We start from the raw sequence: 22252 nt of genomic DNA, 5'->3' as shown, positions 1-22252 counted from the left end.
TATGAACAAATCAGGCCTTAAAATCTTGTATTTTCTAACTGCCTTTTATCTAATATGTGTACCAAATACAGGCATCATGTCCTGCAGGAGGACCCCACAAAGTATTTTTTTTGGGGGGGAGACAAAATATTTTTACTTTTACAGTAAAAGAAACTTCAGTTTCATTTAGTTTATAGAAATCACACTGGTTCAGTAGGTGTAGCAGGAATAACTATGCTGAAAGCTGAGAGATCAGTGGGTCTAGCTACTTTATTGCTAGAGAAATAGCATTAGAATCAAAATGACCTTTTGAGGCTCAGTTCAGCAGGTTTGCAAAATGTCCATTTTTGAATGTGGCAAAATGTAAAAAGAAAATGGATTAGGCCAATGTGGGACATTTGGGTTTTTGGGCAGGACACTATATTCATCACAGAACATCAAGAAAATGTAACTAATGTTGAAACTGCGCTATATAGTTCAATTTCAGGTCTTGTAAAAAGATAGTTAAATGTAGATTTCTCTTTTTGAACTAAATTGTTTTACTGGTCTGGACCTCTTTAGTTTTTGTGCGTGGACCGTGCACCCATTTGATGTTAACATCAACATATGAATTTGGCAATGGGATGGATTGTTAATGGTATACCCTGTCAAATGGAATCAGATCCAGGAACCTGCAACCCTGAATTGGCTAAAGCGGTACAGAGGACAGAGGAATGGATTCATGCTCACCTTCATCGCCCTCTTAGATGTTACAGAGCGAGCTCAGGTCAACTCAGTAACGTGTTGTCAAGCATGACTCAGAAAAAAAGTAAACAGAAATGCTAAGCCTTTTTTTGTTTCTTCATGTGTGTGCAATATAAAATATTGTCAAATTTGGGTACAACCTTTTCTGTCATCAAGCCTATTCCATGCATTTATTCTTTTTCTTTTTTACAAACTATAACACATTCCATTGAGAAGCTGCTCCGGATAAAAATGGATGTGTAATTTATTTTAATAACCACAGTTTCAGAATAACCCAGGGATTTAAGGGCTTGATGGGTTCTTGAGAATTTAGATGAGCTCATACTGTCAACATTCTTCCATTAGGAAACATAATTAGCAATGGATGTCTCCAGGATTGCATTATGGGATGTGACTTAAGTCTAGACCTAAGTGTTTGATTTGTCGAATCATCTCCGAATGCAGCTTATGAAGCTCAGAAAAACAGTGTCTGAATGAAATATTTGCTTATTTCTCAAAGAACTATTAAGAGACTTTTGCAATTTGATGGTTTAGGGATTTTTTATTTCACCTCCTCTGGAGTCAAAATACTGAAGTTACAAAGATTTTTAACAATAGATAAATTGCAGCCCAGTTGTGAGTTTGTCATTTTTCTTTTTTTTAAATCTCTAATGTTCTTTCCGTTTCAGAGAGCAACACAGCCACATCTCTATGATGAACATCAATCATTTTGTCCTTGGCTAGACAAACCTGCTTAGTCCCTCTCTCTTCATCGCTGGCCTGTGGAGGAGAACAGGATGTAGGTGAGTTCTGCTTGGCTGAGAAAAAGAGACGTCTGGCTCACATTAAACGGCGTTTGAATTCAGTACTCACGATCACATCAAAGTGAGTTACCATTAGCCAGAGCAATAAAAATCCCACTTCTGTGAGTTGTCTGGTTTTAATGTGTTTATATTGGGATGTAAAGTGTTTTAGGTTAAAAGTGAGGTGATTCTAAAAATAACACAGGCTAATATGTAGTCGTTACTCCACTCAAAAGAGACTCATAGTGTATGATGACATTCCAGCAGCACTGGCAGAAGAACATTTTTCTTTGTCCTGAGGAGATATGTTCTGAGAGATAGGAAGTGTAGCAGCCCTTTTAATATGATTAATCTTCCAGTAAATGTATCACTTGATAGAGGATTATTCTCGGTCTCTTTCTTGTCCTTTCACTCAGCAAAGATCTCATAAAACTCAATACATCAACTAATCTATATCCAGAAGTGATTCAATGACAGAGCTCAAAGTTCATACAAAGACACGGCATGCTACCGGTGCAGACCCACATGACAGCAGGCCGCTGAAATTACTCAAACTCACTCATCTCTTTAACAAAGACTAAAACTCCCTGACACATGATCAAAGGATTTGTTCATCTTAAGATCCTTTTTTCCCTCTCTGTCTTTCAGGCTTCAAAGAGTTCAAACATCTACAGTTTTGCTGCTGAACAAAGACCAAAAAAAAACACTTGCTGTGTGGCTGCATGCAGCAGCAGACAGATTGGTAAAAGCTGCAGTAAAGATGAATTTGGCTAATAATACCTCAGATAGACTGCAAAGCTATAGGTTTGCTGCTTTCTTTCTTTCTTTCTTTCTTTCTTTCTTTCTTTCTTTCTTTCTTTCTTTCTTCTCTCTCCCTCTCGGTTGTTGCTTTATGTGAAAGGTGACAGCATACTGAGTCAGCATGGACTTTCCAGCCTCTCCTCTGATCTTTATTGATCTCACTTCTTGATGACTTTTTTTTGGCATGTGTTGAAAACACGCACATGCACAGCCTATGAGAGACCAGATTTCACACAGGTATTTAACATCTCACCATGTCTCTATTCCTCACTGCTCGACTTCTTCCTTGAAACTGGGCCTGTTAACGCATCCAAACCGACGCTGGAATTCCCCCGTCGGTTAAAGATTAGGAAGCCTCTTGGACAGCCTCATGTCTCAGAGGAGTGTGAGCCTGATCTTTCACCTTTTCTCTGCACTGTCTCAGTTTTCGCCATGGGGCTCGGGCTCCAGCCTGAGCAGGCTAAGTGTTCTGTTACTTGGGTGTGAGAGTGTGCCGATGTGGAGTCTGGTTTCGCACCCAAACTCAAACCCGAACTGAGAAATACTGAGTGCTTCCTAGATATGGTAGAGTGAACAAAACACTCTGTACCTCCACCTTTTGGGGTTAAGGGAATGGGGATGAGCCCAACGATGCAGTAACTATTAGTGTTCTGTGTCGTGTATTAGAAGAACTAGAGTGGATTAAAAGAGAAGCATGGTTGGCCAATATAACATTTTGCATCATTCTTAACTCTTAATTACAAGTTACTGTGTTAGAGATGTATTTCAGATATGTGTATTCCTTCCAGTTGTTGTTTTTACAAATTCCTGCAGAAAAGGATCCTGATAGCGCACATATGAATGTCAGATGGTGAGGAGTGTGCTCTGGGGCACTGGTTAGGACTCTCCACTGACAGCGGGAACATCCCAACTTCTATTCTGGGCTTGGGGGCTTTGGGGGCTTATAATTTGCATCTCCTCCCTTTGTGGGGTTTTCTTTAGGTTCTCCCCCACAATCCAAAGACATTTAATGTTGACTGGTGGCTGTAATTTGACTGTAGGAATAAATTAATGTGTAATACTGTCTGTCTCAGCATACGCCCTGTCATGGATGGATGGATTGATGGATGGATGGATTTCGCTGTTTCATCATAAAATGTTTTTGACGTTTAGCAAAGCAATGTCTGACAACTTGTATGTGCAAATATGCTTCTGACCTCATATGTAGTGTTTCCTCATGAGTCATGCTACCAAACAAGTTTGAATCAATTAGAATATTTCTTATAATTGCTCTTTTGTTCTTAAAGTCATCTTAGGTCATTGAGTGGTTTCAGGATAGAAATAGTTTTTCTGGTGTTGTTGTTCGGCCCGGGGCTTTGAAAAGCAATGTGTCCTTATGTGCACTGCCTGTATGAGCACTGGGAGTATAAAATGTAGCGCTGCAATTATTTTAGAACAGGGCTCTGTATATGCACAGCTGTGTATACTGTTAGAGGGTTGCCCCAGACAGCCGTGCAGCTGTCCTTGTTGCAGCAATATGTAAGAAAGAATTTAGTTGGGGGTTTTTGCTGTTGTTTTTTTTTAATATATATTTGGTCTTTTATTTTTATGCACTCGTGCATAGCTTTTTGCACTTTTGTGTTAAGTCACAAGATCTGAAACGGAGGTGTCCGATAAAGACATCAAAACAGTATATTATGATGCAATAATCCTCAATTTCTTTATCTATGCATAACAAATTACCATGATGATAACTAAGATGACTATGTGTTATTGAAAGCTCATGTGGACTTTTGTAAACCTCCAAACCTCATCGACCCCAACATCTGCACCAAAGCACATTATCAGAAGATGAAACTGTATAATCAGGTCAAGTGTATCATCCAATCTACATACAAATGTAGTCTTCCCAATGTAAAAATTTTTAAAAATCTCCTTTGTATGGGCTACAGGAGCTGCTGACTTGTTGCACCAATGATGGATCTGCAGTAAAACAGGAGGCACAATGAGTAGACGCAGGAACGTCAGATGGCAACGTAGACGGATTGTTATCAGCCTTTCAGTAAAGCTTGTTGTTGAATGTGCAAACAGCCGAGATAGGAGAGGAAAACGATTAAGATACACCCAAAAGCTCACTCTGTATTTACACACGCTATGCACTGTGTGTGTGTGTGTGTGTGTGTGTGTGTGTGTGTGTGTGTGTGTGTGTGTGTGTGTGTGTGTGTGTGTGTGTGTGTGTGTGTGTGTGTGTGTGTGTGTGTGTGTGTGTGTGTGTGTGTGTGTGTTTGTTGACATTCAACAGCAGAAGTGTGCCATTTATTTGATATGGACAGGTGTGCTTGTGTGTTTATGTGAAAATGTGCTTGCATGTCTTCCTGCAGCACTTTTCCTGACTAAGTAGTAGTATAGTATGTCAATTTGTTGTGGAAACAGTGGAGCAAGAGTTTTTTTTGTTTTGTTTTGTTTTGTTTGTCAAAGGTGGTCAATAGGGAGCACCAGAGCTAAGTCAGTGACACTTTATTTATCAACCATTAAATTGTTTTTCACAATATTATGAAAGTCAGTGTAAAAACACAAACACAACACATACACAAACAGAACACATATTTTGCATTGCATTGCATTTGCCATTTACAAAATAAATCAAATAAATTATACTTTGCAAAACACACAGTTCTTCAAAACTGATATAGATATGGAATATACACAGTGTTGCATGAAACAGTGTTGATATGCCAAAGAATCCAGAATCATCATGACGACATGAATCCAACCTATTTTATAAAAAATGTGTGAAATACAAGCATCCAATCATTCATTCAACTGTAATTTACCCCCTTGGCTCATGACCCACAACTGCAGCTGTCATAACTAAACTTTCACATTTTTAAAATGCATTAAACAACAAATATGAACACATGGGTCCTGTTTGCTTTATAATTACCTTCTGAAAAGTTTCTGTTTACGTCTGCTAAATAAGCAAAAAACCTAAAGAGGCTTCCTGAAAGAGAAGAGTTGAACAGGTTTCTGCCGGCTGATATATTTTATGAGGATTACATGTGCAATTTTTAACCAAAATCCATTGTAAATGGTCTGAAGATTAATTTTATATAAGCATTCATTTCTTTTTTTGACTGATCTCAAAATGTGCTGTACAATGTGGTTAGAAATAATTGTCCTACAATACATATTCACAAGATCTGTGTCTTTAATTTGGTCTAATCCCTGTCAACATGATGTCACTTCTGACAGCTCGAGCCTTGCATAAGAGCCCAGGCATTGAATTTCTCCTCTGTTGGATGCCTCCTTGCAGCTAATTGTCTTGCTGCGTTCAGGAAGACTCCAGTATGTCCTCAGACACCCCAGGCAGTTGCTGCTGGCAACATAATATCGGGCAGATTCAGCAGTTTTAACCAAACGAATCGTTCTCAATGTGGCCACGTGGGACGAAGTGTGAGTAACATTTTCAAAACTCAATAAGATGCATTGTTGTCTGTTTGTTTTGCAAAGTTATGTTTTGAGACAAACGACTTTTTTCATCGCAGCTGATGACAGTGTGTGTGATGAACAAAGAGCAGACAAAGGGTGTCGTAATTTAATCAACCGTCATCCTGATTTCTGGAGCATCTTTCAGCCTAATTAAGGATTGCTCGTTGGTTGTCATGGGAGACAATGACAACTTGAATAGAGCTGTCACTCGGGATCAGACTGATATGTTGCCTTGGCAACAAGGTCAGTGGGTTTGCACTGCATGTGGAGGATACAAGGTGGAAGGGAGGAGGAGGAGGGGGAGGAGGAGGACACGGAGAAGGACACAAGTCTAGATGTTGCAAAGATAATTTAGTTTCAAGAATCACCTGGGAGTCAGACTTTCATTTGTATTAAAGAAAATATCTGAAAACACCGAAGTTCACTTTGAAAACACGTCCAAGGTGAGCATCTGATTATGGACATTTCATGCTGCTGTTTCTTTCGTGATATATTGCAACAGCTTTAAGCAGGGTTTAACATCACCCATCATTTATGTATAATTTATTCCCATCACCTGGATTTTGCAAACGTATGACTCAAGGCTCTTTAAGGCTTTTAACCTTCTGCTCTGTGTACTTTACATGAGGATTCAAGGTTGATGCTGCACTAGAATGATTGAACAGATTTGCATGTGCCTCCCTTGCCCTAGTTCCTGTGTAAACATGCTGTCATCGTGGAGCACTGAATGAGTCCTGTGTCAATAAACTTTACCTCTGTCTTGCAAATGCCATTGTATTTTGATATATCAACATGGATCAAAACAGGGCTATAAAACAATATTTTAGTTGACAAATGTCCATCTACTTATCTTCTCTCCTGTGAGACCCACCAAGATATTCTCCTCATTTGCAGAACCACTGGAGTGAAGTATGACACTTTGCCGAGGTACACATCCATAACAGTCCAATTCAAAAGCTCCTATTTTTCTTATACACACACAGAGACAGTACATTAGAAGTAGACCTCAGATTCTTCTTGTATTTTTGGAACAGCCTGGCTCCAATATCCTATATGCAAGAGTAACAGCTGTCCCTAAGCCACTATAACTGGCCCCAACTCAGCACCAAATGGAAATCCACAACTCCCTCTGTTAGTCTCTGTCTCCATCCCAATGTCTCCCTGTTAGACCAGTCGTTGCTTGTAACTTTCGCCGTCTGTCTTTCTCTCTGTTTACACCCCGCCCCCCCATTCCTTCTTTACCCTCTAATTACACTGCACCCCAGTTTTCCGTCTTTGCAGAGAAGTGTGCCTCCTTTTGTTTTTAGAGGCTATGAAATAGAAAATGATACAGGGGTGGGACAAAGAAGGGGGAGAAGTCCATTCATTCGGTGAGGGGCCACAGACTGGGCCACACATCCCCTTGCCACAAACACATGCACACACAGGCACTGCACCCCACCCAATCCAACCTCTAATCTGCAGAGTTCCACCCTGAGGGCCTGAGGCTGAGGCAGCTGCTACTGATGGAGCCAGAGAGCCAGCTGTCCTCACACACAGACACACGCCCCTCCACTCATTCATTTGGGACAATGGGGCCAGGGTTGGGGAGGGGGGGGGGCTCATGATTTTGGAGTGTGCCAAAATCATGGGGAGGGGGCCCTTCACAGTCAGTAAAGTGGTTTTGAAGTTGGCTTTGTGTCTCTGCAACAGTTGGCAGCACGTGTGTCGATGACACGGCTCTATGCTTTATTGTCCATGAAGTCAGAGGGTTTAGGGTGACCTGTTACAAGCACAAAGACATGCTTTCCTATCTGAACTTTCTAACAACATATGCACACAAAAGCAATAAGTGCTGATAGATAGCAATGATGTCCACCCATCAAACCCATCCAAAGCTGAAAAACAAAACCAAATTGACTGTTTGCACTGCCTAGTTCCGTGATTTCATCATCTTGCAACATCTGCAACAAACCCATGTGTATTTTGAACATGTCAGCATCCCTGGTAAACAAGGTAAGAGTTCTCACCAACACACCAATGTGTAAAAGTTTGGACCTCCTTGTGTACTTATAGCTCTAAATTCAGTGTTACTGAGAACATTAAGATCTTGCATGTTCGGCTGCAAGAGACAAAGTTCTCTGCAGAGCTTCAAAAACAACACTTCAATGGATTTGGTCTCTGGCTCCTGATTGGTTTATCTCTATCTCCAACTGCTTCACCATCTGGCTCCTGCTCCTATTGGTTATCCTTCTCTTCTCTCCTCTGATTGGTTTAACTTCTGATTTGCACTCACCCTCGGCTGTCTGATTGGTGGAGTATCAGCCAGGCAAAAGCAATGATTTGCCCTTGCTCCTATGTTAAACAATGTTTTCTCCAAACTACAGCTGCTTTGGAAACGGGGTGAAAGTCAATGTGTGTTTATATGATTTGTTCAAGTGGGTAAATGAAGTGGGATTTGCATGTAGTTAGCAGCTAAAAGGCTGAATATACATACACACATCGGCTTATTCCTGGACACACATACACCTGACGGCTGACTCACACCTGCTACACTGTCGATGGCTGAGTAAGATCGAGATAAAAGGAAACAAGCCCTGGGGGACTGGTGTGTGCGTGCATTGCGCCTGTTTGCATGTGTCTGTTTGACGAGACATTCACTGCTTTTGAATCCACGCCAACAAAGAGGACTGCATTTGAATGAGAGACGCCTCATGTCTGGCTCTGCTCGGAGAGAAAGAGAGAGAGAGCTGCAAAGGACATAGTAGGACACAAGTGCTCTGACACACATACACACACAAACACTAGATATGGATTTGAAGAGTATTCTCGATGAGGGGAAGTGTTGCAGTGAGAAATCCCAAAGTTTATCCCAAATCCTGCAGTGGACACATATTTTATGACTTTAATAGTAAGCCTAGATATAATGACTCAATTGAAAATACATCCCTCATATTCTCATTTAAATACCACCCTTGATACAAATTCGGATATACGCAATCAAAGGATGCTGAAAGGCTAGGATGTTTCGATCTACCCACAAAGGCAACAAAGACAGGCTTTGTCAGTTTCCAAGGCAGACGTCACTAACATGCCTTGCTCTGGGGCTGCGGATGAAGTTTGCCCACACGGGGACCCCTTTTCTGCATATTAGCTATTACCTCCACCCACACTGTACACACTGGAAATACTGTACATAACATGATTATTTCATGGAGACAAACAGTGGTTACAGAACATTCTGAATCCAACTCTTTTGCATGCATGCATCCAGGCAAGGCTTGCAGAGGACAGACACCCACTTTGATGCACAAGATTTGCACAAGTAACTACACACATGCATTTAAAAGAAATAGACAAATCTACAGTTCCTCTTTGAGTTACAGAGTGGGTGAGGTCTTTTGACTGTGGTTTGAGTGTATGTCTGTGAGCACACACGCATGTCTGTGTTTTTGAACAGCAACAGAGCCAGACAATGTCAGAGTACAATAGTTGCTGGGTAGAGTTGAGGTGTCTGCTGAGGATGTTATGGTTGGCTGGCTGTTTTTCTTTGTTTCATGAACTGTCTGGTCCTCTCCAGGCAGACCAGGACTAAAAACCGTCTCAGATTCATCATGAACGCACAAAAGGTGTTGGTTAATGGAAGGTAAAACATATTTTCAAGAATATCTTGTTTCATGAATCAGTCTTTTTCTCGAATTGAAACCCGTCTGTTCAAAAGTGTCCTTAAGCAAAGGTCTTTAAGTGTCCGAGATCAAGACACTAATGCTCCGGAGGGATCCCTGTGACGAGATCAATCAAGGATTACTCTTGCTTGTTCATATTGTAGTTTGGTTAAGCAGTCACTCATTTCCTACATTCCTGTTACACTGATTATGCAAATGTGATTAAACTCATGTGCTTTTTAAATGTTTTGTGACTTGTTGTTGGGAAATGGGGAATAAAATGTTAAAACAATGCGTTGCTGATGATTAGATTACCTCTCTTTTGGCCTAAGTGTACACTCAACTGAAGAGCAGGTGATTTCTAGACAGAAGGAAAAGAGAGTAGACAGCAACAACAAAGAAAGCTCTGTTTTAAGGAAATGGTGAGTGAAACACACACTTACATACAGCAATGCACAAAGCACATGCATCGACAATTACACCGCCTTTGGAAGCTATTGTTTACTTGCTGCAGCTGCATCCTGTGTGGCAGGTAATACACAGCTCCTACTCCAGATCACTCCTCACTCACACACATACAGTACAGAGCAAACAGTGAGACAAAAACACACTTATATTCTTTGTTGTCTGTTGACTCCTCATTTGTGACTGTTTACATTTATTTCCCTTGATATGAATTGATTATTATATCAATATATCAAAAGTGTATACATAAACTCAGCTTAAAATTTCAGTAATAAAAATATGAAAGATTTTATTGCCTTTTGTGTCCATACATGTTACCTGCACGCTAATCGTATTTTATAATGAGGTAGATAGCAGAGCTTCTGTTATTTGTGTCTACAGTAATAAAGTGATAAATGGAGAGAAAAAAAAGATCCTGATGGTAAAGGGGCCTGAAACAGGTACCATGGGCTGACATTCAGCCGGTCTTATACTGTCCTATAACAGCTGTACACACAGACGATTACGCATGTGTCCACAAATCAAGTAAGAAAGGGAGTTTAGAGAAGCATGATAGTTACTCATGCAAAAATAAAATAAAATATTTAAAAAAAATGTTTCTGTCCCAGCCAACATATCAGAGCAATCATAGCGTGTGTGTTCAAAATACAACAGGCAGGCACATGTGCACATATGCTCCTCAAAACCCTCCATTTAAAGATTAGACTGTTGATTTTTAATTGGCTTAGTGGCCTGTTTGTTTGATCCTGGCGTTATTGTCCACTGTGTTTCCTTCCTTGAGTGAGCTGATTTAAAAAAATCCCCCCCATCAACACAGGAGCAGATAGATACTACCCTTGATTAATTCGGAGACACAAATGCACATGTCATAATCCCCAACTTCCTATTGGCTACAGCAGAGGTGCTGTTTCCAAAGCAACACTGGAATGCATGTGTGAAGCGCCACCCCTTGCAGGAAGGAACCCCATGTAAACAAATCAGCTGCAAACCTGCCATGTGCCAAATAGTGTGCTCCCTCAGACTCCGTGGTAAACAGAATGTGACGCCATATGCAGACAAACAACATTGTGGCTGACCTCTAGTATTATATGTTTTTCTGTTGCCATTGAGCTCTTTTAACGTGTTGAATTGTGCGTGGTGTTTAGTCATTGAATTGACAAACACAACTTAAAATCTACAAAGACACAGAACAAAAGGTTATTAAAATCTCTCTGGATATTCATGGTATATTAGGTAACTGAAAGGTACACTTGAAGTCAACAGCGGTGCTGCATCAGCATGAAAAAACATGTGCATCATGCAGTGGTGTCACCAACCTGTCCTCACAAACTGGCGTCACATCATCTGCTCCCCCTTGTTGTTTTACTGGATGTCCAGCCTTTTGTGTTTACTTTTACAGCTAAGATGACACAACTTGGTCTTTCCAGAGCAGGCCTGCACAAAAAAGTAACCAAAGGTCAGATGATTAAACCCAATGAGGTTTGAAAACAGCTCAAATAGTCTATTGTGGTTTGGATTTTGACCTTAAAGTTCTTTTCAGTGAATTAAAACAGAAGGGAAAGAATAACAAGGTTATTAAGGAACATAACAGAAGATAAACACATTCATAACAGTGATCAAAATACCCACACATTGGAACACCTATCCTATTGAGCAACAACTCTCAACATCCAATCAGATTTCTGTTACCAGCAGCAACTACTCATGTTTATGCCTGCCTCTCAAAAACCCTGCCCTCTTATTGGCTGTTGTTCAGGACATGGAGTACAGCCGCTCCCCCTAACCCTCCCCCTCTCCTGTTTTCCTTCTGCCTGCTCCTCTATTCCTACAGATTAAGTGACACCAGCAAAACAAAAAGCTTATTTTTGTTTTTCATCAATGACAGTGCACCCACATAAACATGGGTCTTGTCCAAATGTAAAGGTATTTATCTTATAATTGCACAAAGCATCTTGGAGCTGCAAGAGCAGGACTGCTGTAGGGGAGGTGGGAGGAATGAACCACTGTTGCCATGCACCCTCAGTGTGTTACTGGGTTAAGTATGGTATGTTGCTCAGAAGAAAAAAAAAATCTAGTGTAAGGTAGAGGGGCAATTGCATCACTCCCTTGAAAAGTCCTTGAAAAACATTGCTCTCTCCTCCGGTGCACCGTGCAAAATTCTAATTGCGCTTTCAAATCATCCTCTGGGAGAAAGTTCAAATTGAAATTCTGCACATCAAGCTAGACCCTGCACGCTTACACAATGTTCTCTCGTGCATGGAAGAGGCTTCACCTACAGTGTGTGTGTGTGTGTGTGTGTGTGTGTGTGTGTGTGTGTGTGTGTGTGTGTGTGTGTGTGTGTGTGTGTGTGTGTGTGTGTGTGTGTGTGTGTGTGTGTGCGTGTGTGTGCGCACGTGCGTGCGTGCTTGCGCGCATGTGTTTTCTCAGAGTTATATTTAACCAAAACAAAATGTGTGTTTGTCAGCTGTACTTATTCTCATTGTTCCTCTTTGCTATTGATAGTTAAAGAAAAGGTGTATGAACATGTAGCCAGCTGCTGTTTGTTTTGGTCTGTCAGTGAGTGTTCGGAGGCTGTTTTCGGAGTAAAGGCACTATTAGATAAGATATGTTGCCAAGAACATGGTCAGCCTGTAAAGATCGGGTATTATTACACAATACACCGATGGTTCAAGGAGCATGTTTTTAACTCCTGAGAAAACATAAAGAGCTCGCATGTATCAGGAAAACTGAAAACATGTTGTGGCCAACTTCATATTTAACTCCACCATCATGGTGAAATAGAGAGAGACAATCACATGTCACTCTTATTTTGCATTTTCACACGTGTTTGTGTGTATGGACAGGCTCAGAGGTGTTTGAACATGTGTTTACATGGATTTACTCAGGCACATGCACACTTTCAAAGAAAGTCAACTTGTTTGTGCATGAGACGGAAACAAGCATGATGAGCTGCTGCATCATCGTTCCCCTAATAACCCTGACCTGTAATGGAGTGACGACATTGCCCAAGCAAACAAGGCTTTCATCAGAGATCCTCCTTCACTTCTCCCAGTCTCTTCTACTTCATCTGCTTCCTTAATCTCTTCTTTCCTCTAATCTGTCTTTCACTCTTTTTCTCTGTGTCAAGGCTGGCAATGCTGCTTGCAGCTCAGCCTCCCTCAAGTTTTCTAATTAGCCTGTGCACTGAAAGCAGAGAGGCTGTCCAGCAGTCACCTTGTTTACCCTGTGATCAATCTCTCTCTCTCTCTCTCTGTCTGTCTCTCTCTCTGTAGAGAGAGGGGGAATATATAAAAGTGCTGCTTCTAGTCGTTCTGCAAGCATGCAACAAAGAACTTGAACTGCATGTTACTTCTATTTTGAGTTTTTTTTTCTTTATGCTTGCACAGCCCAAAAGATAACTACATGGAATTGATATTCTGCAGAGAATGTCCTCCTATCTCTTTTCTTCTTTTCTGTTTAAGCAAATGCACAAAGCTGTAACTGCTCTTGAGGACAGAGAATGTCTTGAGGACAGAGAATGCATGCTGCCACTTCAGGCACCATTGTGTTTGACCTGAAATGGCTTTAAACATCAGTGTAGAGGAATTTGGAATCTAGATGTTCTATCGTCTCCTTGAATCCACACCGTCACACTGTCTGCCCTCTCTGTCTGCATGCCGGGACAGAGCACAAACCCTCTCATATGGGGAAAAAATAGCTCGTGCTTTCCTCATATTTTTTGTATGTCTCAGTGTCTGCTTGTATCCAAGTGGATGGCAGCATTAGTACATTTCTCCTCCTGCCTGCTGTGCTTCTATGGTCATGCCTTCCGGCCTGCTGCTCTACTTGAGAATTGTGGGTGGGAGAGGGATTCCTGGCATGGCTTTGAGTACATGTGCTTCTGGGAGGATAAGCTCAGCTATGTTAGTAATGTGTCAGCCCCGGCGAGGTTACAGTCTGCTCCCCATATTTAGCAAATCACTTAGCATTGCCCCACCTCAGTCAGACTGGCAGCCAGAGCAAACCAGAACATGTGAATAGAATTCTGATGCAGACAGAGATCAGAGAAAAAAATGTGTGAGAGAAATAAAATACATTCTTACATTCATTGAATTCCATTGAGTTTAGTGAATAAATCACAAATGCTATATTTGAGCCATGTGTATTTACCATAATTCCTTCATTTTACTGTTCTTCGCTATCCTTCTTTGCTATGCTTAAACAAACCATGTGACCTCCATTGTACTCTGAGAGCAAGCTGTCAATTGCCCTGAAATGCCCCCCTTGTTGTTTACACGTGGCTAAAAGGACAAACCTGAAGACCTGATCTCATTTGATCAATGCATCTGGGATGCTGTAGGCTTGTGGGTTGCATTCTTAATTCTGTCAAGTCCTTTGTTTACTGGAGTGCTTATTGCTTTTGAGTGCTTTGCATGTTTGGTGCTCTGGTGTTCACTTAGAAAATACCACCAGACTTTATCAGGACAGGAATGCAGTGTTCCTATAATGCAATCTAAGTTTAGCTGATGAACTTAGAGTGAGGTCACTACAATCAGCTCTGCATGACACATATAGAATACAGTGGCCACAATTTCATGACAAAAAAGGCAGTAGAAAGCAAGACATAATCGTGCTAATGTTATCAACACTGCACTCACGACTCAAACATCTCATCTAGTCAATCCATTCAGTTGCTGCTGAACAAACACCCTGATGCAATCCCAAGGCAATTTCTACCGACATTTCAATTTGAAAACAAACATCCAGATGACTATATCCCCACTCAAATAGTGAAGGGACTATCTCTTACACTTAAGACGATCCCTTCCCTAGCCAGTAAATTTAAGATGGTTGTTTCACTGGTTTTCACTTGGTACAAAAGTATCACTTGATATGAGCTGCAGTTTAATGTGTGTCATGACCTCATCTGCAATGACCTGTGTGTGTGTGTGTGTGTGTGTGTGTGTGTGTGTGTGTGTGTGTGTGTGTGTGTGTGTGTGTGTGTGTGTGTGTGTGTGTGTGTGTGTGTGTGTGTGTGTGTGTGTGTGTGTGTGTGTGTGTGTGTGTGTGTGTGTGTGTGTCACTCTAACCCCCCTAAAGGGACAAGTTGGATCTGAAAAGTGTAGGTCAGGTGTTTTGGCTGTGAAAGTGAGAGACACACAGCTGTTTTCCTTACTTTGATTACAGCTTCTGCAGAAAGGTAGTTGCGATCATTACCTTCTGTGCTGAGAGCTCTGAATCATGTGATCTCATCCCTTCGAGTAAGTTGTGGTCATCCCGGTGGCACAGGTGTGAGTACATGTGTATGCTCCAGAATTTACAGCCTGACTGAAACTAAAAAAAAAAAAAAACACCTGTATGAAGTCATTCTGACCACCTGATAGTGACGACTCACAAACAGGTGCCTCAGTGTGTGCACATGTTGTTGTGGCATCACCTCACAGCCACAGCACTAATGAGAAATTCCCTGCGAAGGCTTTTGGAAGTTGTGTATTGTATATTGTGCTTGCTCACCACATTTCTTCTGAGGAGTGAGCTCACTGTGTGCAGGAGCTTGGGTGCAGCTCATCTCTACAGTGAGTGACACACACCCTGTACTTAAATTAGAGACACCCAACACCAGCAGGCAATCTATCTATCTGTCTCTCCAACACTGGCTGCCTGAGCCAGCTGGGCCATGATCTCATGGTACCGATATGGCCGTGCCAGAGAGTTCGAGCTGGGTGGAGTGGGAGAGGGCAATGCTGCCTGCTAACCTCACCGTGCTGTGGTTACTATGGGTGAAATGTAGGAGTAAAGTGGAAAAGAGCCACCGCTACCTATCAAGCAATGCATCTCTGGCAAGTGCAGCTTGTTCACCAAAATCTCAGTGAAATATTTACTATTGCAAAAAAAAAAAAAAAAAAAAAAAAAAAATCATCATTATCATCATCATCATCATCATCATCATCATCATCATAAAATCCCGACATTTTTTTAGATGTGGGTATTTTACAAAAAGTACATCGATGTTTTTCACAGGCAGTGATCACAGGGGACCTTGGAGAACAGACAATCAAACAATCTAGAATGTGTAGAGCCCCCTGGAAAAATTGCCCTTGAGATTTTATTCTGTGTATTGCAACCTAGTATTCAAATTGAGCACCCTCCTTGAGGTGGTTTTCATCGAGATGAGCTTTTGCACAGAAACTTTATGTTTAGAAACTTTGCGAGAATGGAAAGATAAACATAATAAAGTTGTAAATACAAATGAGGGTGTGTTACTCATGATGATGTCACATTCCCGACAGCCTCTGCACTCTCATTCAGCCATTTGTTACCAACCACCTTTTGGAAGACAATTGACAACTTTGATTATAACAAAACAAGTGAGGTATTTACTGACGTATTTTGCCGACGTGTGTTTGATTAAAACATGCAAATCTATTGTGCATGGTTTAACCACAGATGTCATTTCTAAAATACAATGACCGAGCTGCTTTCTGTGTATTTTATAGCTCATTGTGGCAGTGCTCTGGGAAGAAGAAGAAGAAAAACGATACAGATAGAATTACTACTCCTGAAACTACTACCTAATGTTGTGCCACACCAATGTTTCTAAGTCAGAGCACACATCTGTCTGGTCTTTTTCCTCCCCCCCTTTCAGTCTATCGTAGCCCTAGATCTCTGGCTCAGACTTCGTGCAGACAGTCTGCTGCCTCAACAGTCTGGACTGTTGCTCCAGGCTCTGGCACACCAGTCAGTTCAGGAAGAATGTTTGTTACCTTCATACAAATAGCAGCAGCAGCAGCAGCAGCTGAGTGGCAAGCAGCCCTTTGCAGTTGCCCGGTTTTATGATGTTCTCTGCTTGCAAATATACACCTATGGCAAATAGTGTTTTTCAACAAAAAAAAAAGTTTTTGTGGCTCCTCAGTCTTGCATAGGTCTTGCATGAGCCACTGGTACATAAATAAGGAGCAGGGTAGTGCTAATGTTGAACTGAGTGATACAGACCAGCATGTTTTCGAAAGCATAAAGACAAATAAGATCCATCACAAAGAGTTAATGCAACGTTTATCTAAACTAGGTCAAGGATTTAGCAAAAAAAAATGCAGTTAATTCTTTCAATGTAATCATTATATGCTCACTCAATATTATGCTCACTTGGAGCAAGTAATAACACAGTGAACATTTCTATTCCCCATTTAAAAAAGGTCTTATCTGGGCAATTTCTGAAAACGGGTCAAGTTTAAACACAATTACATTGCAATTGCTTTTTTTTGTCCAGAGAACAAAGAAAGCTCTCTAAGAAAATATGGCCTCTTTAGAATACAATACTTGAGTATTTGGGGTGTTTTGGGGTACACGTACTCAATAGAAACACATGTTTATCCCCAGCTGTGATTATTGGCATTGTGGACCATTTTTAATGTGTTTTGATCTACTCTGCCAGCTGGCTGGGACTTTTATCAGTATGTTTTTCAGAAAATTTACTTTTGCACTCAGACCTTGGTTTCACGTTCTGTCAGAGTACATCATAGTAACTCATCATATTAGTCCCCTAAGAAAACTTAGATTAGTTTAGTTTTAATAAGGTTTGTTGCAAAATGACTACTTTTGCCAGCATGTATGGCATTTTGAATTTACCTCTTGGTTCAGAAACTAACCTAAAAGGAAAGTCCCTTCATGGCATTTCTCACTAAAGCTGCTTCTGTTCTCCACAATGCTGACAATCGACTGAGCTGAATAGACTACCTCTTTTAGTTTTGTGCACACTGACCAAGGTGGTGAACATTCATGTGCACATAAACAGATTCATGATTCTGAGCACCCGTGCATCCGTGTACGTGCACATGCAAGACACGACCAGGGATTGGCTGGAGATCGAGGGTCTGCCAAGAAAATCGAGATGAGTTCCTCTGAAGTCTCCTAACTCTTTGATGTGGGCCTTCATTTACTGTCAGCTTCACCTCACAGCCAACCACATCGGCTCACACGCTTCCGATATTCGCCACTGATGGTCTTTTAACCCCACAACTGCCACCTCTCAGCTCCAATGTGCATGTGTCTGCAACAATACCAGTACTTTCCCCTGAGTTTTTTTCCCATACGGTTTGTGAGGAATCTGTCTTTCACTAAATGATTTATTGAGATGGATTTTGCAATATTGTGTTTCTAATGTGAATAGTGTCACTAGTGTGTTGTACAGTTGAGCAAATTTAGGGTAATCATTAATTATGGTCTATTGTGTCCACTTGGCTGCACAAAACTGACACACAGACTTCCAGACCCAGCTGCCACTGCACAAACAAAACAACAGAAAGCCGTCTCCTGCAGCCCACCCGGAATGCCCCAACTCAACCTCCATTCCAGCTTCAGCGCTTTTGCACACTCTTGCACAAATGAGCTGGTGTGCGGTAACCGGTCAGCAGGAAAAGCACATGTTTCAAGCCTCGTGTTGTAAATGCTCTACTCTGTTCTTGAACCCACCCTGCATTTTACTGTATAACTTCTGTTGTAACTACAACGTGCAAGACTTCCTGGAACTTGTACATCTGTGTAATCTGCTGCAACTTCCCATGTTCTGCTGCAACTGGAGTAACTTATGGGGTTAGTTAATGCTGGTGAAACACGCAAAGAAGGAAAATAACATTTCTGAGAAAAACAGTTTGATTCAAATGTTTATTCAAAAAACAGTTCAAAATTAGTACAATTTATACTGCAGTTTTCTTCTGCTAGTATGAAAGTAATGTTGATAGTCCATGTAAATGTGTCACAGTTACAGATACAGCTGAAATAAATCAGGATTTGCAGGAAAAAGTTTCTTTTTTTCCTCCCCACCAAACACTTCCTGAAAGCTGTGCTGCAAAAGAAAAGTATCGTCCATTTAGACACATTCAGGTACCATCTTCTGGACCAGCTTCTGACTTGTTCCCTTGCAGAGAGATTCAGTCCCACCTCCACACTTTCAATAGTCCATTTCTTGCACAGTCTTTGTCTGTGACGTTCTCCGCTCAGATCCCTGGATGCCCATTATCTTGGGCCATCGCTGGCTCACTACCTCTCATCTTGCACTATGCAGCACAGTCCAGCTCCATCCCAGTGTCCAGTCCACACACTCCTGACCCAATCTACACTTGACCCCTGAACTTGAACCCTTCCACAGGGTAATCCAGAACCAATGTGCTGACCCAGAATGCCCTGGAAGGATGCACTCTTGCAGGAGGGTTGCAGCCACAGCCTCTTAATCCAAATGAGGCAGACAGGCTCGACAGCCCCAGTTGAAGCTCAGCTCCTTGACTTTCTTTTCATCATCATCATGTGAAGCACCTTCGTGAGAAAAGTCACTTCAGCGTTCTGGGAGCGTGATGGTGGGCACCCAGTCATACACACTGCGCCTTTCCTCACAAAACAGGCTCAGCTTGTCCAGAGCTGGGTCTTTCCATGGGTTCGCACTGGGACTCTAAAATTAGAAAAAGAAAAGCGAGAAAAATTAGAAACAGGAACGCCCACAACAGCCATGACGCGTCGTCAGTGCGCAGCGTGTGCAGAAAACTCAGACAGCAGGATGATGCATGTATGATTCACCGGCTGCCGGCTCGTGTCTGAGTGTGAGTGGGTGCTGCCGGGAACGTACCGTGACGAGGATGCAGTGCGCGTCCTTGGGCTCTCCACTCTCCTCCGCGCCCACGAGGTCCGCCAGGCGCTCGATATCGTTGACGCGCACCACGTTGATGTCGTTGTCGAAGCAGAAAGCCTGGATGAGGGTGAAGTGGATCTGGAGAGCGATGTCACACTCGTACTCCTCATCGGTGGCGAGCACGCAGAATGCCACGCTGTCTGGGTCACTGCGGGACACGAGATGCGGTGCGGTGAATAGACTGCCGTGCGTCTGTGCGCATTTTTCTTTTATCTTTTAAAAAATAAGTGAGTATATTTCTCACGAACTGAAGGCAATACTTACACATTCATGACTTTGGCAGATTCATAAACTCCGACTGTCAGGTAGTCCTGCTTCTTGGCAGCGACCAGCAGCTCCTCCAGAGCTGCACCTGCACTTTGCACCCTTCACAAAGAAGAAATAACACATCATCAGCACACTGTCCTCAAACTCAAAGTAAAAGACAAATAAACTCAACGGCTCGGATACGGTAAAACATTTACCTATCAACGTTGTCCATTGTGTTGTCTTGTCCGCGGATCTCTTCCAGAGTCATAGTTATAATCCAAGCGCGATCGGGAAAGAGCAGCGAATAGATGAAAAAAAGGTTGCAGCTTGAAGTCCGTGTAGTCTCCGGTGTTATTCTGAGCTCGGAACAGGCTGTGGGTGGTTATATAGCGGCTCGGCGCCGTTTCTCGGCAAGGGGCGGTCTTTTCCGCTCCAGTCTCCTGTCATTGGCTCGGAGCGGCCCGGTTAGGAAAGCAAAAGCCCCGGACAGTTTTGGCTTGGCTTGTTGACAACCCCACGTGGGGAAAGATTACAACCTTTCAAGAAATCCCCCCCCTTACCCACCAACGTTTTCTCCCTTTCTCGTCAACATCCAGCATCATCACTGTGTACGAAAACTAAAGGTCCGGGTTTTTTTTTTTTTACTGGACGACTGCAGTTATTGCAATATACAAATGACTGATGCAAGAAGGCAAGACATGCCTTCAATAATACCTTCTAAGAACAGGATCTTGTTTATTACCTAAATCTAACGTGGAAAAACATGTCAATAAATCACAATGCAGTCCAAAAAGTTAATATTGTGGTTATTTGCACAATGTAGATTTTTGACATTAGTTTATTTATCACTGTATCTACTATGTTTCTCCTCCATGTTCATCTTATTTGCGTGTGTGGTATTGTTGTGATTTGTATCTTACGTTTTTGCGTTATATAATTCTTTACAAAATGTTGTTTCCTCACGGGATTTGTAACAAAGAGGGGCAAGGGAGGCACTATAATCATTCGTGGATCTTTAATGTGAGTGAACAGAAGTGAAAGCAGCCTCATTCCATGATAAATGCTAGAAGTATCTTCCATGGTCTGGATTTCCCCAGCGTGGGGAAAGACTGTAAAAATATATTTTTAGCACTTCCAAACTTTCCCTGTCTAGCCTTCCTTTTGCCCTGGATAAACAGCTTGAGTGCGCGCCGTTGCGCGTGCTTGCCAACCTGTTATTCAACCTGCTGCTGTGTTTACAGTCTGCCCGGGAATTACAGAACTGTCTCAGGAGAGACAGAAACTTACACGCCAGTCCTGACCCGACCAAAGCAAAGCAGCTCTTGATGACACGGTGTCTTTGGAGGAGTGACCGAACAGCTTGTGGCCGGCCGGCCGGCAGCACACGCCGGGTTTTTGTTCGCTCCGTTGAAAGGCAAACCTATAATTGCGAGTCTGTCTCGACGCGTGTCGGTTCTCAGAGTAATAAAAGATGGGGGCGACTCTGCGTCACAATATCACTCACGTCCTCCACCTGCCCCCGGTGCTTCCATGGCGCATGGGGACGTGAGGTTGTGCTTGTGGTTGTTGTGAGTATGTGCGTGCGCCCTTTGGGCCTTTGTTGCTCCAGCTCCAATTAGGTGCCCCGAGGCACATGTTGGGCAGATGCGCGTGGGTCCTCTTGCTGAAAAGTGCCACGTGCTGTGACCAATAACCTTTTCAGGCCAGTTTATTTTATCGTTACAATACGGATTCATCAACATGCGCTTGTCAGACATATGCCCATGTGTGTGCATATTTACGCACTGGGATGCTGATCTTGTCTTAACTTGAAGGACGAGTCTGCTATAGTGTGAGCAATCATGTAGGATCTGAATGACTAATGCAGAATGAAGACAAAAACACATTATCTAAAACAATAATATTGACTCTGAATGGTACTCAAAGGTGTACAAGTGCTACAAAAAGTTTGGATTTCGGGTTCATTGTACAGCAACCAGTCAAGTCGTGAACTTGTTTGACATTTGATCACATCATTATGGTGTCAGCACGATAACTGGATGACCTTTATCCTCACTTTTCTCAGCCTCTGCTGAACTCTCCTCCCTGTCAGTAAGTCAGAAATCTGGACTAGTGTCGCCACCTTCTGTTCGTTTCGAGGGAGTAGACGTCACCCCCTGCAGAAACTTGTCTGAACATGACGGTGAATAAGCTCGTGACTCATGATTCGCTCATCACGCTTGAGAGTCACTCACCCCACAGCTGAGGTTGCTGATGAAGTCAGACAAATATTGATAGATTATCATGATGGAAGAGTCGGAGCAGGAGAAAAACAAACGTGCACAAACTACAATGTATATGAATATTTTGGATACACTGAACCATAAGTATAATCGAATCATCCTTAATATAATTTCGTTTCCTCTTTCATTAGGGTCTGTCCAACTCTCCAAGGAAGGAGACAATCCAAATTACAGGGGGTG

The 22252-nt window shown here is 42.2% G+C and overlaps 1 protein-coding gene across 1 annotated transcript; it reads right to left on the bottom strand.

The window, feature by feature from the left end:
• Nucleotides 1–18515: 18515 nt before the first annotated feature.
• Nucleotides 18516–20133, bottom strand: gadd45ga (growth arrest and DNA-damage-inducible, gamma a). Its single transcript, XM_080499012.1, has 4 exons — nt 20006–20133; nt 19806–19907; nt 19479–19689; nt 18516–19304 (listed from the first exon to the last, which is right to left on the bottom strand). Exons 1-4 carry the CDS (start codon nt 20056–20058, stop codon nt 19191–19193), a joined length of 480 nt encoding a protein of 159 aa, XP_080355138.1. The 5' UTR covers nt 20059–20133; the 3' UTR covers nt 18516–19190.
• Nucleotides 20134–22252: the final 2119 nt, after the last annotated feature.

Source organism: Blennius ocellaris (assembly GCF_963422515.1).
Source record: "Blennius ocellaris genome assembly, chromosome: 7".
NCBI lineage: Eukaryota > Metazoa > Chordata > Actinopteri > Blenniiformes > Blenniidae > Blennius > Blennius ocellaris.
The sequence above is the reverse complement of the archived record's forward strand: the minus strand, read 5'-3'. Positions and strand labels throughout refer to the sequence as shown.